General features: G+C 36.9%; 1 protein-coding gene across 4 annotated transcripts in view; it reads left to right on the top strand.

Annotated features, from left to right (window-relative positions):
- The first annotated feature begins 3,191 nt into the window (after positions 1-3,191).
- Positions 3,192-15,536, top strand: part of LOC132303270 (uncharacterized) — a 42,308-nt gene continuing 29,963 nt past the window's right edge. For 2 of the 4 annotated variants that reach the window (XM_059800472.1, XM_059800471.1), the window contains exons 1-3: positions 3,205-3,700; positions 4,960-5,686; positions 9,316-15,305. In XM_059800472.1, the coding sequence (XP_059656455.1) occupies positions 3,345-3,700; positions 4,960-5,686; positions 9,316-15,305 (7,073 nt within the window). In that variant the 5' untranslated portion in view covers positions 3,205-3,344. Of the gene's footprint in view, positions 3,701-4,959; positions 5,687-9,315; positions 15,306-15,536 lie in introns of all 4 variants that reach the window. The other 2 variants (XR_009481161.1, XM_059800473.1) reach the window with 2 other exon arrangements.

Here is a 15,536-nt window from a genome sequence, read left to right as displayed (position 1 = left end):
AAACAATATACATATAACATTTAATCCTACACAATTAAACATTTACAATCAATTTAAATAAATAACACACCACACAAAGCCACATAATTAAATGTATGAACATATATAATTTGCCAAATAAATTAATGTTGGTCCTGAGGTTCCCTAAGATATGTTTGCCTGTTTAATGTAAAAAAGCTTTGTATCAATAGCTTCGAGGGGTTATTCAACCTGCATTGTGGCTTAGAATGATCTACAGGGGTAATAGTATTATCATTTACTCTTCAGTGACACATTCTACATAATGGCCTAAGATAGTACATTACAGTTTATATGCCTGCACAAGTTGAATTTGTTGTGTTAATTGGTTCAGCACATGAAAATTAGCTACAGGTGTTCATAGGGGTAATATTGTCTTTTCCTAGCTATATTTTATGTGTACACGTATGCTCAGATAGCTACATTGCATTGAGAAGCCTTGGTTGAACATGCATTGTGATATATACAGCTTTAGTGCCTGTATTGTGCTGAGAAGAAGTAAACAGTTGTTACAAGGGTATTTTTGGCCTTTCCATGTTGAGCTCATGTGTGTGACACGAGGTTGTAGTCCATGGTTATATATTCCTCCACTGATATTGTATAGCTTAGAGGTTAAGCTAAGAGATATAACAGATGTAGCCTCACTTGCATAAGCTGTATTTTACTGGTGCACAAGGTGTCAATATGAGCTGAGATTTCAAGGGTACAAGTGTCCTTTTGCTAAGAGAATGTCATAATTGTCCTTGTACAATGATTGGATAAATGGTGACACCAAATTAGTCAGTGAAATGCAGCTAAGTATTTGCATTATACTATATATATGTTGTGATAGAATGTATTAGGGTTTAAGCCATATAACAATTCTAAAAAATGAGCTGCAGCTGAATACTCTCGAGACCTTCATATAACAAAGTTTTACTATGTTATTTGATGTTGATTTAAGCAAGTAAAACCCACTGATTCAAGCCTTGTATGTGTAATAACTGTGAAGATGGTGTTGTCAATTTTACCAGTGCAAGGGCTGGATTGAGTAGTGAATCTGATTTCCAAGCTGCTGTGGTTACATCTAAGGGATGTCACAGGTATATTTGAGATTTTTACATTTGCTAAGCACTGAGTTTTACACTGAATCATGCTGAAAGTGATTTTGATCTCTAAGACTTATGTTTAAGCTTAATTTCTGGTGTAAATATGTGATTCAAGTACAATATGGTTTAGCCTAGCTATTTTATGAATTATCTAAGTGCTAGTAAGTATATTTTGGTGAATCAAAGCTGTTGAAATTGGCTGTGGGACACAAAAGTGGCCTACAGTAGTTTTGAATGTTCAAAACCCTTGGTTTGAACTGTGTTTTGCTGTGATGTGTGATGAGAACGAACTTTGTGATACACTTATGTTGCTTTTCATTATTTAAAGTTATGAACATGAGAAATACAGTGATACAATACTGTGGAAGGTGTTGATATAATATTCTCGAAGGGAAATTTAATTTTTACCCCTTAAACCTTAGCTTCAGCAGAACAGGTTTTGAAGGTTGTAACTTGGAGTTTTGAGCTGTCTAACCTATTTTAATTGTAGGAAGGACTTGTTTACTATGTTTTACATCTACTATGGTGTATGTTGTGAGTTGTGGGAGCTTATTTGGTCCAAGCAAAGGTTACTTAGGACATGGGGAGTGCTTGTGTGCACTAAACTGAGCTAGTGTGTGAGTAGAGTATGTGATACATAATGTCTTCACTTGTACAAGGGTGTGTGCAGAGAGTGAGACAGCTGAATGTGTAACAACTTACTTATAACTAGTGGATGATTGAATTGACAGTGGCCAAGAACCAATGTTTTCCTTAGTTGAGAGAGTTTCCTTATACATCTTGTTTAAGTGCTTCTAGTATACTTGTTTTAATTGTTCACAAGATTATAATTTCAAAGGATTTGACCAATTCACCCCCCTCTTGGTCCAACAATTAATTTAAATTAAACCAAACAAAAACAATTAAATAAAACAAATAATCAAGTAAACACCCAATTAAATATAAAAGTAAATAATCAAATAGCCACATAATTAAATAAAAATGCAATCAAAATACTTAAATAAAAATTTAGAAATTATAGGTATTACATTAAAGTAATTTCAAAAACTATAGGGGAGGTCCGTGTAATTATGGCAAACTTCAAGGGAGGTCCGTGTCATTTACCATTTTTTTAATTGGCCAATTTTAGCCACCTTGTTATTGTACTGCCCAATTCTTGATTTCTAATTTAATTTTTGGTTTTTGTTTGCTCTAGTAATGATTAAAGTTCCACTTTAGGAGGTTATGGAAAATTCATTTCAGTGTGGTGGACTCGAAAATGCGGCGGAGGTCAATGAGGTGAAGGAGGGTATACTTTTGAGGATGTTGTTGCCTATGTTAGCGAGAATGGAATTAAGTTTTAGGCAAAAAACACCATTGTGTTCTTCCAAGGCGAATGAGAGAAGGAATACGAGAAGGATGATTGTGGGAGGAGGTATGGTAGCAGTCTCGAATTCAGTCCCGATGAGCAAAGGGCTGATGGGTAAAATTTGAGATGAAGAATAGAATTCTCAGGCTGAAGGTTCTGAATGCGGAGGGTAAGGAGGAAAATAATACGAATATATATATATAGCTTGTATATACTTATATGTACATATATAGTTAGTGAGAGAAGGAGAGAGAAGGGATCAACTTTATGGCATTTCGATCACTTAAAATGGGTTATATTAGGTGATTTTATATATTAAAGAGCCTTTTGTAAGTAAATATAAAGTTATAAGTAAATATAAAGTTATAAAAGAGTAGTAATATTATTTTACGTGTCAAAAGTGATATACCATTGAAAACTAGGGTAAAAGAAAAACAGACCAAATTTAAAAAAAAGTATCTCTTCCCCATTTCCTTGTGACATTTGGCTAAATATCACGGGAGTGTCACTGTTTTATTTTAGATAGAAATTGTAAATTTTCGTTAGCCGTACCACTAATGTTCTCTCCCAACCCACCCCAAATAAGATGGGCCTGTATTTGGAGTCCGTTTAAAATAAAGATCGGGTCATGGGTGATCCACATTATAATTTGGACTTAAATTACTAGTTCTCCGAGCGCACCTCTGCGCACTTTAGAACTCATCGACCCCGCATTTTTGTCGACCTTATAAAAACCGTAAATAAAGCGACAAAGAAGAGAAGTCTCTCTTTCCACGTTTCGGTTCCAAAATCTCTCTCTGTTGGTGTTTCCTCCAACTTCACATCCGATTTCCCCAGCAATTTGCACTGTTTTCCGCAACGATCATCGCCGACACTTTTCACCGGAAAAAATGGAGTCCCCGCCGTCGACGACGGCGGCGAACTCTCTCCATCTCGAAGATTTCGGTCAGAAGGTCGATCTCACTCGGAGGATCCGAGAGGTTCTACTGAATTATCCAGAGGGCACTACCGTGTTGAAGGAGTTGATACAGAACGCCGACGACGCTGGTGCCACCAAGGTTTGCCTTTGCTTGGACCGCCGGGTTCACGGCACCGAGTCGTTGTTGTCGGAGAAGTTGGCGCAGTGGCAGGGACCGGCGTTGTTGGCATATAACAATGCCGAGTTTACTGAGGATGATTTTGTTAGTATATCGAGGATCGGAGGCAGTAGCAAGCACTCTCAGGCTTGGAAAACTGGTCGGTTCGGGTAATTCAACAACTCATTTATACATAATACATATTGTATGTAACCATATATATGTATATCTTCACTATGCAATTGCTATTAGTTGGAGAATTATAGTCTATCATCTGTTTTGGGCGATTAGAGAAGGCAGGAAAAAGAAACAAAAAATTTTGAGTATAGGTTTTTTGCTTTATTGGTTTCCTTACAAACGAAAATGAAAAAAAAAGTAAACTGAAATAAGTTAAAGAAATTTAATTTCAATTAAACTATTGATTGCAGCATTTAGCTTTTATTAGAACAAAGTATGGCGAGGACTAGAGAAGAAATAAAATATTCAATAAAACAACATTTACTTATGTTTAGTAAGTTTAGTATTCTATTATTGTATTGAATTTGTAACTTATGAATCATAAATTAATAACAATCAATGATACACATTGGTGTGAGATTATTTATGCTCAATTCTTTCATATGACCTTGTTTTATATTTTTTGCCATCATATTATTAGGGTTTGAAGATTGCATGCTTTTATCTATAAGAACCATTTTTAGAATGCATAAAACTGTTTTTGAATGCTTCAATTTTAGAAGTCTTAAAGGAACAAGGATAGGAAAAATTATTAAAGTCTAGTATGTCTGGATCAAAAAGTTCGATCGACCGAGACCATATTAAAATGCTTTGATTGAAGACTTAATCGGTTGAAACTTTTCTAGTATGGTTCAATCATAACTTGATCGGTTGAACTGTAAGCAAATTGTTTTAGAATCTCTCTGAAACCAGAGTTCTAGAAGGCTGAGGCCCTGCATGGATCAGTTTCCAGTTTTCAAGAATAGTTTGTAGAGAATCAGAACATAAAACATTTTTTAGTTTTTTGAATCTAAAAATTTGCTTAGTTAGAAAAAACTACAAAATAGTTTTAAGAGAACAAAAGCTCAGAAATCCGTTTGGTTGTATCCATATAAAATAGTTTTTTTGAACTAAGAAAATAAAGAAAATTGTTTGACATAAACTAAAAAAATAATGAATTTTTTTTGGCATGATTATTTTTAGATTTAGTTTTACTCCTTTTTTGCACCTGGTCTTTTCCTTTGCTATTACTGCTATATTTATATAATTTTTTTTGAATGTCTTCTCCAGATCTTTGTCATGGGAAATTTTGCTGCCCCAATTTATTTCTTAGAATTTTTAGTTGCTATTTTATTTTATCTAATTGACATTTATAAATTGTTTGTCAGCTATGCTTTGGCACTTAACTTTGTATTGATGCTGTTTTTTATAGGGTTGGCTTCAATTCAGTGTACCATCTAACTGATTTGCCCTCTTTTGTAAGTGGCAAATATGTGGTATTATTTGATCCTCAGGGCGTTTACCTTCCAAATGTCTCCACAGCAAATCCTGGAAAGCGAATCGAGTATGTTAGTTCTTCAGCCATCTCCCTGTATAAAGACCAGTTTTTTCCTTATTGTGCTTTTGGTTGTGATATGAAAAATCCTTTCCCTGGAACATTATTCCGTTTTCCTTTGAGGAATGCAGATCAGGCAGCTAATAGTAAGCTCTCAAAACATGTATACTTGGAAGATGACATATCTTCCATGTTTGCTCAGCTTTATGAAGAAGGAGTTTTCACACTTCTTTTTCTTAAAAGTGTACTTTCTATTGACATGTATTTATGGGACGCTGGAATGTCCCAGCCAAGGAAGATTCTTTCGTGCTCCATCAACTCGGTCGGTGATGATACCATTTGGCATCGCCAGATGCTTTTGAGGCTATCAAAGTTAACAAATTATTCTGATTGTGTGACAGATGCCTATTCATTGGACTTTTTGAGCGAGAGAGTTATTGAGAACCACTCTCAGAAGAGAATAGATACTTTCTATATAGCACAAACAATGGCACCGGCATCCAGTAGGATTGGTTCTTTTGCTACAAGTGCATCTAAAGATTATGATATTCACTTGTTGCCTTGGGCGTCAGTTGCTGCATGCGTATCAGATCACTCATCCGATGTAATTTACAATATTTCATTGTGCCTTTCATACTATTATCTCTCTCTCCTCCTGTGTGTGTGTTGTAAATATAGAGGTTTGTTACATGATTGGTATGCAGTTAAGGCTGTTAGTAGTTTTAAACCTTGTCAAACCTTTCAGTCATATATTTTTAGAAGTTCTGCTGCATATATGAACTATGTGATTGATATTATTGTGCAGTGAGTGATTATATTTCTCAATGAAATTTCTAGTGAGTATTTTTATTTATACTTGTTTCTTTTTCTTTATCATTTTGTTTGTAAGGGGATGAGGGAAACCATTTTGGCTTTTGTATGACCATGAAAGTGCATGTTGGTGAACTAAATGTCGTAATCTAAATGGTATCTTCAGTCATTCTTTGGTTACAAGTTGTCATTCTTTATAGGACTCATATCCTCTATAATTGTTGTGGCCAACAATTGCTACATGTTTGTACTTTATGAACGAACTTATCCTCTGTTTAAAAGAAATGGCCTATCCGTCTTCGTATACAATGCATAAGAAGCAACAAATTTGCGGTAATTTAGGTTCTCCTGTTGGAGTGAATGGACCAATTATTACCCGGACAAGGGTCTAGAGTAGCGTATGTTGATTTCTTTCTTTTATTTTCCTTTTTTCTTTTACACTCCCTTTCATTTAGGGACAAATGTGTACTGTATAAGAGATCATTGACATTGGTGTCAGTGTTCAACATGCGTTGCATTTAAAAAAGAACTGTAATATGACAACATGCGTGCAGATTTATGGCAGGTTTGATTAAATTCCAATCTGGATGTTATGATCTGAAAGTACGTGCCCACAGAAATATCCCATGAGTATAGAATCCTTATGGCATCCATGTAGGATCGCAAGAGTGGTGGGATCCCAATTTGACTCCTGAATTTACCATAGAAGCTATTTAATGTTACACTTTCGTTCCTTTTTGATGAGTTAGGACCTGAGATCCAAATAGTATTATGAAACGACGGTCAAGAAAAACTTAATTGTCCTAAGTATGATAAGCATTTCAATTTTTGTTCTTGTTTTGATTGTACAATGATTCTTTTAAGTTTGGATTTAAACTATAAAACGATACTTCAACCCTTTGAGTTCAGTCTCCATTTCTGTCTCTACAACTCTAGAAGGGTGCTTGAAACAAATCATTAATGTACACAAATCTTTAGTCCTTTTGTTCCTCAAATTATTATTATTATTATTATTTTGTCTATGTTATAAGCATTCTCACTGTATCCTTGATTGAGTAGCTCGAGTAATTTAAATAGGATTATTTTCACGTGTAAGTTAAAAGATTTTCATTTTATGCATGATCACAAAATGACGATTCATGTGTAGTTTATATATTAAATCTAATATCGGGATGTGTTATCATAGTTAGTCTATATAAATTAATTATTTTGATACTAATAATTTGTTTATTTGACTGAGTGATAATGTGCTTCAAAAGTTTTAGGGAGATGTTTTGAAGGTTTATATGTTACAAATACTTGTGTTAATTCTTCTATATATGTGTGTGTGTGTGTGTGTGTGTGTATATATATAATCAGTTTTAGGATCTTCTTGTATAATTTTTAAGAATTATTTATTGCACAAATTCTTTTAAGTATTATTTTTCTTCTTTTGTATAATCTTAGGATTCTTGACCAGACCTACGATCCAATTCTGAATCCCCAAATCAGTCAAAAATAGGGTCACAATTCTAATAACCTTGAGTTATGGATATTGTTGGGTCAGACAGATATAGGGGCATCTGACACGAAAAACAGTGAGTATGCTTGTTATATAGGCGACAATTACTTGTGGTTCTGGTGATCTGTAGACCAATTCTAGGAGCCCAATTCAGTTGTTGGTTTTCACAAAGAAGCGTTTTATATACCTTTAAGTTAGACATGATAGTTGTGATTTGTTTTCACTGAGAAAGGATATCGATTTCCATTCTATAAAATGGCCTCATGATTTTAAAAGAATTCTAGAAGAACAAGGCTCCTTCCGTCTTTTATTATTATTTTTTTCGCATTTGATACTCACACACCCATATATGCCTCCACTGATCCTTGAACCCCTGACCTTCCTTTGGAAAGTAGGGGCTTGATACCTCTGAGCCGCTGGCCCGTTGGTGCTCCTTCTGTCTTTTACAAGGCTTAAGTACAATCTATTCTTGGAGGAAGAGCTTGTTTCAGTTTATTTTTTTCTTTTTCTTTTTTTTTTTTTTCTTTTTCTTTTGTGTGTGTGATCGCGCGTGATAGTTATTAAGAAAAGTAAGTTGGCTAAGGTGATTGCTTGGAATCCTGACGCATCAGGTGCTATTTCTTCTTGTGCTTACCTGATGCTCGTGGTGTGCACATTGTGTGCATTTGTTGTATTAACTTTCAACTCAAATGGGTTGGCGATACCCTGACATAACAATATACATACATATATATATATATAATATTTCGTAGGAAACAATTCATTAAAGGAAAAAAGGTTTTCAAGGATGAGCAATGTTTTTGTGGCATTGCAGTTTCCAATGCCAATTGGTGATTGCAGTGTCCTTTACTTTGTGCTTTAAGGGGTAAGTGGCTGATCATTGGGTTGAGGTTTGAGATGGTTTGATTAATGGGGGTACGTTAGAAAGCAATCTCTTCGTTAATTTGGATCAGGGAAACTGGTTCGGTGACTGGTAGATATGTTACATAAGCCTTAAGCCTTTCTTGTCTTCGGCCGTTGTGTATTTGTGAATTTTTGAACGCAATACATATTTACTTATCAAAAAAAAGAAAAAGAAAAAGAAAAGTGTTACGTAAGCCTTATCCTTTCTTGCTTTGTATACTTTGTTTGCTGACTCATCAGAGAAAACTAATCTGAAAATTGAAATTTATACCTAAAAAAATTGAAAGAGCACTAGTAAGTTGGAAAGGTATTTAAGTTTAATAGTATTGTTGTTATTTTTGGCTGGCAAAGCTTAAGCATGCTGCATGGGAACATAATTGAAAATTTCCTTGATTGGTGGCAAAAATCTTCTTATCATCTACCTCCACTGTTTGTTCTGTTATCTATTTAAAAGTTAAAAACTTCTTTTGGACGTTCTACTCCGATTGTTACATAGGAAGTGTTTCCTTGAACCTGATGAGATTATTTTGTTCCAGGTGCATGCTTCATTAGATAACAATGTTAGTTTCTTTTGCCAATATAATTTTTTTATTTATGTATTTTAACTTCTGTTTCCATTGTTTGTAACTGGCTGTTACAATATCCTTTTTTTTTTTTTTTTTCCTTTCAAATTTGTAAGAGGGACTATCTTTTGGATAAATGAACCATAACCTGTAGCATGTTTCATAGTGTGCTTTCCAAAAAAGAATTTACTGGGACTTAGAATATTCAGGAAGCTATTTTCTTTTATTTTTGAATTCTTTATCTTCTTAAGGGATTTACTCATTAAGAATTTCGTTACATATTTAGTGTTTTATCCTTGTCTTCTGTTTATCTGTTTCTGTGTCTAGCCCAAGATAAAAGAAAATATGGTACTTTATTTGAATGCTTTTACACATTACCGTTCTAGGATAATTTTTCTTTCATCTTTTTATTTATCATATTTTAATGTGTTTTTGTTTCAACTTGATACCTAACAGGATGATGTTCTTAAGCTTGGCCGGGCATTCTGTTTCCTTCCTTTGCCAGTGAAAACTGGAATGGCTGTGCAGGTTAATGGATACTTTGAGGTTTCTTCAAACCGTCGTGGCATTTGGTATGGTGCCGATATGGACAGAAGTGGAAAAATTCGTTCTCTTTGGAACAGACTTCTTTTAGAAGACGTGGTTGCACCTACTTTTGCGCAGTTGTTGCTTGGTGTGCGAGGATTGCTAGGTCCGACAAAATTGTATTATACACTATGGCCCACTGGTTCCTTTGAAGAGCCATGGAACATTTTAGTTGAACATATTTACAGGAACATTGGTAATGCTGCTGTCTTGTATTCGGGCATTGAAGGAGGAAAATGGGTTTCACCAGTGGAAGCTTTTCTTCATGATGAGGAGTTCTCAAAAAGCATGGAACTTGGGGAGGCGCTTGTACAGCTAGGAATGCCTATTGTTCATTTGCCCAATGTTTTGCTTAATATGCTCTTGAAATGTGCTTCCAGTTTTCGGCAGAAACTGGTTACTCCTGATTCTGTGAGGAATTATCTTAGGGAAAGCAAAAGTGTAATTACATTAAGTAGATTTTACAAGCTTACATTGTTGGAGTATTGTCTTGAAGACCTTATTGACGGTGATGCTGGTGCTCATGCTTATGACCTGCCATTGCTTCCTTTAGCAAATGGGGACTTCGGATTTTTGTCTGAATCCTCAAAAGGGATTTCTTATTTTATCTGTAATGAGTCAGAATACATGCTTCTTCAACCAATCTCAGATAGAATAATTGATCATAATATTCCTCTCAACATATTGAGCAGTATATCAGCTATTGCGAAGGCATCAAAGACAAATCTGACTCTGTTTAATATCAATTATTTACTTCAGTTATTCCCTAAATTTGTCCCTGCTGATTGGAAACACAAAACCAAAGTTCTTTGGGATCCAAAGTCTGATTCTAGTCATCCATCTTCATCATGGTTTGTGCTTTTTTGGCAGTATCTTAGAGATCATTGTGAAAATTTGTCCCTGTTTGGTGATTGGCCTATCTTGCCATCTCTCTCTGGGCATCTCTTTAGACCTTCAAGACAATCAAAACTGTTGAATGTTGAGCATCTGTCTGACAAGATGCAAGACCTCCTTGTTAAGATAGGATGTAAGATTCTGAACAGCAGTTATGGTGTTGAACACTCCGACTTATCACATTATGTATATGGTGCTGATTGCGCTGGTGTTCTGGGGTCAATTTTCGACGTTGCCTCTTCAAATGATAGCATCATGCAAACATTTCATTATTTGGGAGTGGAAGAGAGGGATGAGCTTCGTCAATTTCTTCTGGATCAAAAATGGTATATTGGAAAAGGTATGGCTGATGCTGACATATGGAATTGCAAGAGGCTGCCTATTTATAGGGTCTATTGTGGAGAATCTGCTCAAAATTCCCAGTATTCAGATTTAGAAAACCCTCAAAAATACTTACCGCCATTGGATGTTTCTGAGTGCTTCCTTTGTGGCGAGTTTATTAGCAGTTCTTCATATGATGAAGAAGAGGTTTTAAAAAGATATTATGGAATTGATCGAATGGGGAAGACATGCTTTTATAAGCAACATGTATTGAACAGACTTGAGGAGTTGCAACCTGAGGTTCGTGACAGAATCATGCTTTCAGTTCTGCAAGAGCTACCACAATTATGTGTTGAGGATGCATCTTTCAGGGAAGATCTGAGAAAATTGGAATTTGTTCCAACCTCTGGTGGTTCGGTGAAGTGTCCTGCAGTGCTATATGATCCTCGTAATGAAGAATTATATGCGTTATTAGAAGATTCTGATAGTTTCCCTTGTGGTGTATTCCAAGAATCAGGCATTTTGGACATGCTACAAGGTTTGGGCCTCAAGACGGCTGTTTCTCCTGAAACAGTCATACAAAGTGCTAGACAGGTAGAACGGTTAATTCACGAAGATCAACAAAGGGCATATTCAAGAGGCAAAGTGATTCTTTCTTACCTGGAAGTGAATGCATTGAAGTGGGTACCTAATCCAGCAAATGCTGATCAAGGAACAATGAATAGAATGTTGTCACGAGCTGCAACTGCATTCAAACCACGTAATTTGAAATCTGACCTGGAGAAATTCTGGAATGATCTCCAGATGATTTGCTGGTGCCCAGTTCTTGTTTCTTCTCCTTATCATACTTTACCATGGCCTGTTGTGTCATCTATGGTTGCTCCTCCAAAGCTTGTAAAATTATACAGAGACTTGTGGCTTGTATCAGGAAGCATGCGGATACTGGATGGAGAATGCTCATCCACAGCCTTAGCACATCACCTTGGGTGGTCTTCTCCACCCGCAGGAAGTGTAATTGCTGCCCAACTACTTGAGCTTGGGAAAAATAATGAGATTGTGACGGATCAGGTGCTTCGGCGGGAATTGGTCTTAGTGATGCCAAGGATATACTCCATACTAATGGGCATGATTGGTTCGGATGAGATGGACATTGTGAAAGCCGTTTTAGAAGGGTGCCGATGGATTTGGGTGGGAGATGGATTTGCAACCTTGGATGAGGTTGTCCTTAATGGTCCTCTTCATTTGGCTCCCTATATACGAGTTATACCTGTTGACTTGGCAGTTTTCAGGAATTTATTTTTGGAACTCGGTGTTCGTGAATTCTTGAAGCCCAGTGACTATGCTAATATTTTATGCAAAATGGCTATGAAGAAAGGTTCCAGTCCTCTGGATGAACAGGAAATCAGGGCTGCTATACTGATTGCGCAGCATCTGGCTGGAGTTCAGTTTTATGAACAGGAAATTAAGATCTATCTACCAGACATATCAGGCAGACTAATTAATGCTACTGATCTAGTTTATAATGATGCTCCCTGGTTGCTTGGCTCAGAAGATGTTAATAGCTCATTGGATAATGCCTCTACCGTGGCCTTAAATGCAAAGAGAACTGTTCAAAAATATGTGCATGGAAACATTTCTAATGATGTTGCAGAGAAGCTTGGTGTCCGTTCACTTCGGAGAATGCTGCTTGCCGAGAGTGCTGATTCAGTGAATTTGAGTTTGTCTGGCGCTGCTGAAGCATTCGGACAGCATGAAGCTTTGACGACCAGACTTAAACATATACTTGAAATGTATGCAGATGGACCTGGGATTCTGTTTGAGCTAGTGCAAAATGCAGAGGATGCAAGAGCTTCCGAGGTAGTCTTTCTCTTGGACAAAACTCAGTATGGGACTTCATCCATTCTCTCTCCTGAAATGGCAGATTGGCAAGGCCCTGCTCTGTACTGTTTCAATGACTCTGTTTTCAGTCAGCAAGATTTATACGCTATATCACGTATTGGTCAAGAAAGCAAGCTAGAGAATCCTTTTGCAATTGGAAGATTTGGGCTGGGATTTAATTGTGTTTATCACTTTACAGACATCCCCTCATTTGTTTCGGGGGAAAACGTTGTCATGTTTGATCCTCATGCCTGTAATTTGCCCGGAATCTCTCCATCTCACCCTGGCTTGCGAATTAAGTTTGTGGGCAGAAGGATTTTGGAACAATTTCCAGATCAATTTTCTCCTTTCCTACACTTTGGTTGTGATTTGCAGCATTCATTTCCTGGCACACTCTTCCGTTTTCCCCTCAGGAGTGCAAATGTTGCTTCTCGAAGCCACATAAAGAAAGAAGGATATGCTTCTGAAGATGTAATATCACTCTTCTCTTCTTTTTCTGAGGTGGTTTCTGAAACTTTACTGTTTCTCCGCAATGTAAAAACCATCTCCATTTTTGTCAAAGAAGGATCTAGTAATGGGATGCAACTACTACATCGTGTTCACAAATCCTGTGTCAGTGAGCCTGAAGCTGAACCCAGTGCATTTCATCATATGTTAAGTATTATGCATGGAAATCAGCAAGATGCATTGGAAAAGGATCAGTTCCTTAACAAACTGAGCAAATCCATAAACAAAGATTTGCCATGGAAATCTCAGAAGATTGTGGTGACAGAGCAAAGCACTTCTGGTGATAAAGCACACTTGTGGTTAACTAGTGAATGCTTAGGTGGTGGCCTTGTTAAGAACAATTCTGCATCTTTTGATACCAAATCTCGAAAATATATTCCTTGGGCTTGTGTTGCTTCATATTTACATTCGGTAGAGGTTAATAGGGAATTGAGTGATACCCAAAATACTGAGGAATCTTGCATTATTAATTCTGATATACTTCAAGTTCCTATCACTACTCTCCAGGAAATAAAGAATTTTGAGGGTCGTGCCTTTTGCTTTTTACCACTGCCAATCTTTACTGGTCTTCGAGTGCATGTTAATGCATATTTTGAATTGTCGTCAAACCGAAGGGATATATGGTTTGGTAATGACATGGCAGGGGGTGGGAAAAAACGCTCAGACTGGAATATGTACCTCCTTGAAGATGTGCTTGCCCCAGCTTATGGACACTTGCTTGAGAAAGTTGCACTGGAAATTGGCCCATGCGATTTATTCTTTTCATTTTGGCCAACAACAATAGGGTTAGAACCCTGGGCATCAATTGTGCGGAAACTCTACCATTTTATTGCCGAGTTTGGTCTCCGTGTACTGTATACAAAAGCCAGAGGGGGCCAGTGGATCTCAACCAAACAGGCTATTTTTCCTGATTTTTCTTTTAAGAAGGCACATGAGCTTGTAGAAGCATTATCAGATGCTGGTTTGCCAGTTGTAACTGTTTCAAAGCCACTTGTGGAGAAATTTATGGAGATCTGTCCATCATTGCATTTCCTTACGCCTCAGTTACTGCGGTCGCTGTTGATTCGGCGAAAGCGTGAATTTAGGGACAGGAGTGCAATGATCTTGACCCTTGAGTATTGCTTACTTGATTTGAGACCTCCTTTACAATCTGATAATTTGTATGGTTTACCTTTGGTTCCTCTTTCCAATGGTTTATTCACAAATTTCGAGAAGAGAGGGGCGGGTGAAAGAATTTATATTGCACGTGGAGAAGAGTATGGTCTTCTCAAGGATTCAGTCCCACATCAACTTATAGATTGTGGGATCTCTGATGCTCTTCACAAGAAGTTATGTGATATAGCCCAAAGCGAGGATTTCAACATTTCTTTTTTGACATGCCATTTGCTCGAGAAGCTCTTTTTGAGATTATTTCCAGCAGAGTGGCAGAATGCTAAATGGGTAACTTGGGCCCCTGGTCACGAAGGGCAGCCTAGTTTGGAATGGATGGGGGTGCTATGGAACTATCTGAAGTCGTGTTGTGACGATCTTTCAGTATTTTCTAAGTGGCCTATTTTGCCAGTTGGAAACAGTTATCTCTTGCAGCTTGTCAGAAATTCAAATGTAATTAAAGATGATGGCTGGAGCGAGAACATGTCTTCTCTGTTGCTGAGAGTAGGATGCCTAATATTGAGACGCGACCTTCCAATAGATCATCCACAACTAGAAAATTATGTGCAGTCTCCAACGGCAACTGGCATTTTAAATGCATTACTGGCAGTTGCCAATAAGCCAGAAAACATTGAGGATCTCTTTGGTGATGCATCTGAGAGTGAGCTGCATGAACTTCGCAGTTTTATTCTTCAGTCAAAGTGGTTCAGTGAAGGCTCAGTGAATGACATGCATATGGACATCATCAAACACCTCCCTATGTTTGAGTCATTCAAAAGCAGAGAACGAGTATGTTTGACTAAACCTACCAAATGGCTTCAACCAAATGGTGTGCGGGAGGATCTTTTGGATGATAACTTCGTACGCATGGAATCAGAGAAAGAAAGAAGCATTCTGAAAAATTATTTAGAGATTAGAGAACCTTCAAGGGTGGAGTTCTACAGAAGTTGCGTACTCAGTCGCATGCCAGAATTTATTTCACAGAAGGGAGCGCTCTCGACCATTTTACATGATGTTAAGCTTTTGATTGGAGAGGATAACTCCATCAAAATGGTACTTTCCAATACACCTTTTGTTTTGGCACGTGATGGAACTTGGCGGGAGCCATCGAGGTATGTTGTTTTTTCTTTGTTTTAGATCCAGATGTTAAAATCTGTTTTTCTGGTAGTAAAGTGATTAATAACCTTAAAAAGTGCTCTTCCTCTTAGAATTAATTCAAATGATTATGTTTCAGTTTAACGGGATAGTCAATTGCCAACAACTTTAATGTTACAAATAGTGGTTGTGTTATTTGGACTCTAATAGTTAATGGCTGTGCTTTAACTCGTAAATTGCAGTTTAAA

Source organism: Cornus florida, unplaced genomic scaffold (genome assembly GCF_030987335.1).
Source record: "Cornus florida cultivar Cherokee Brave unplaced genomic scaffold, ASM3098733v1 CherokeeBrave_3.0.0_Hap2_Chr04, whole genome shotgun sequence".
In the NCBI taxonomy this organism is placed as follows: domain Eukaryota; kingdom Viridiplantae; phylum Streptophyta; class Magnoliopsida; order Cornales; family Cornaceae; genus Cornus; species Cornus florida.
Note: the sequence above shows the minus strand (reverse complement) of the source record. Positions and strands in the feature narration are given on the sequence as shown.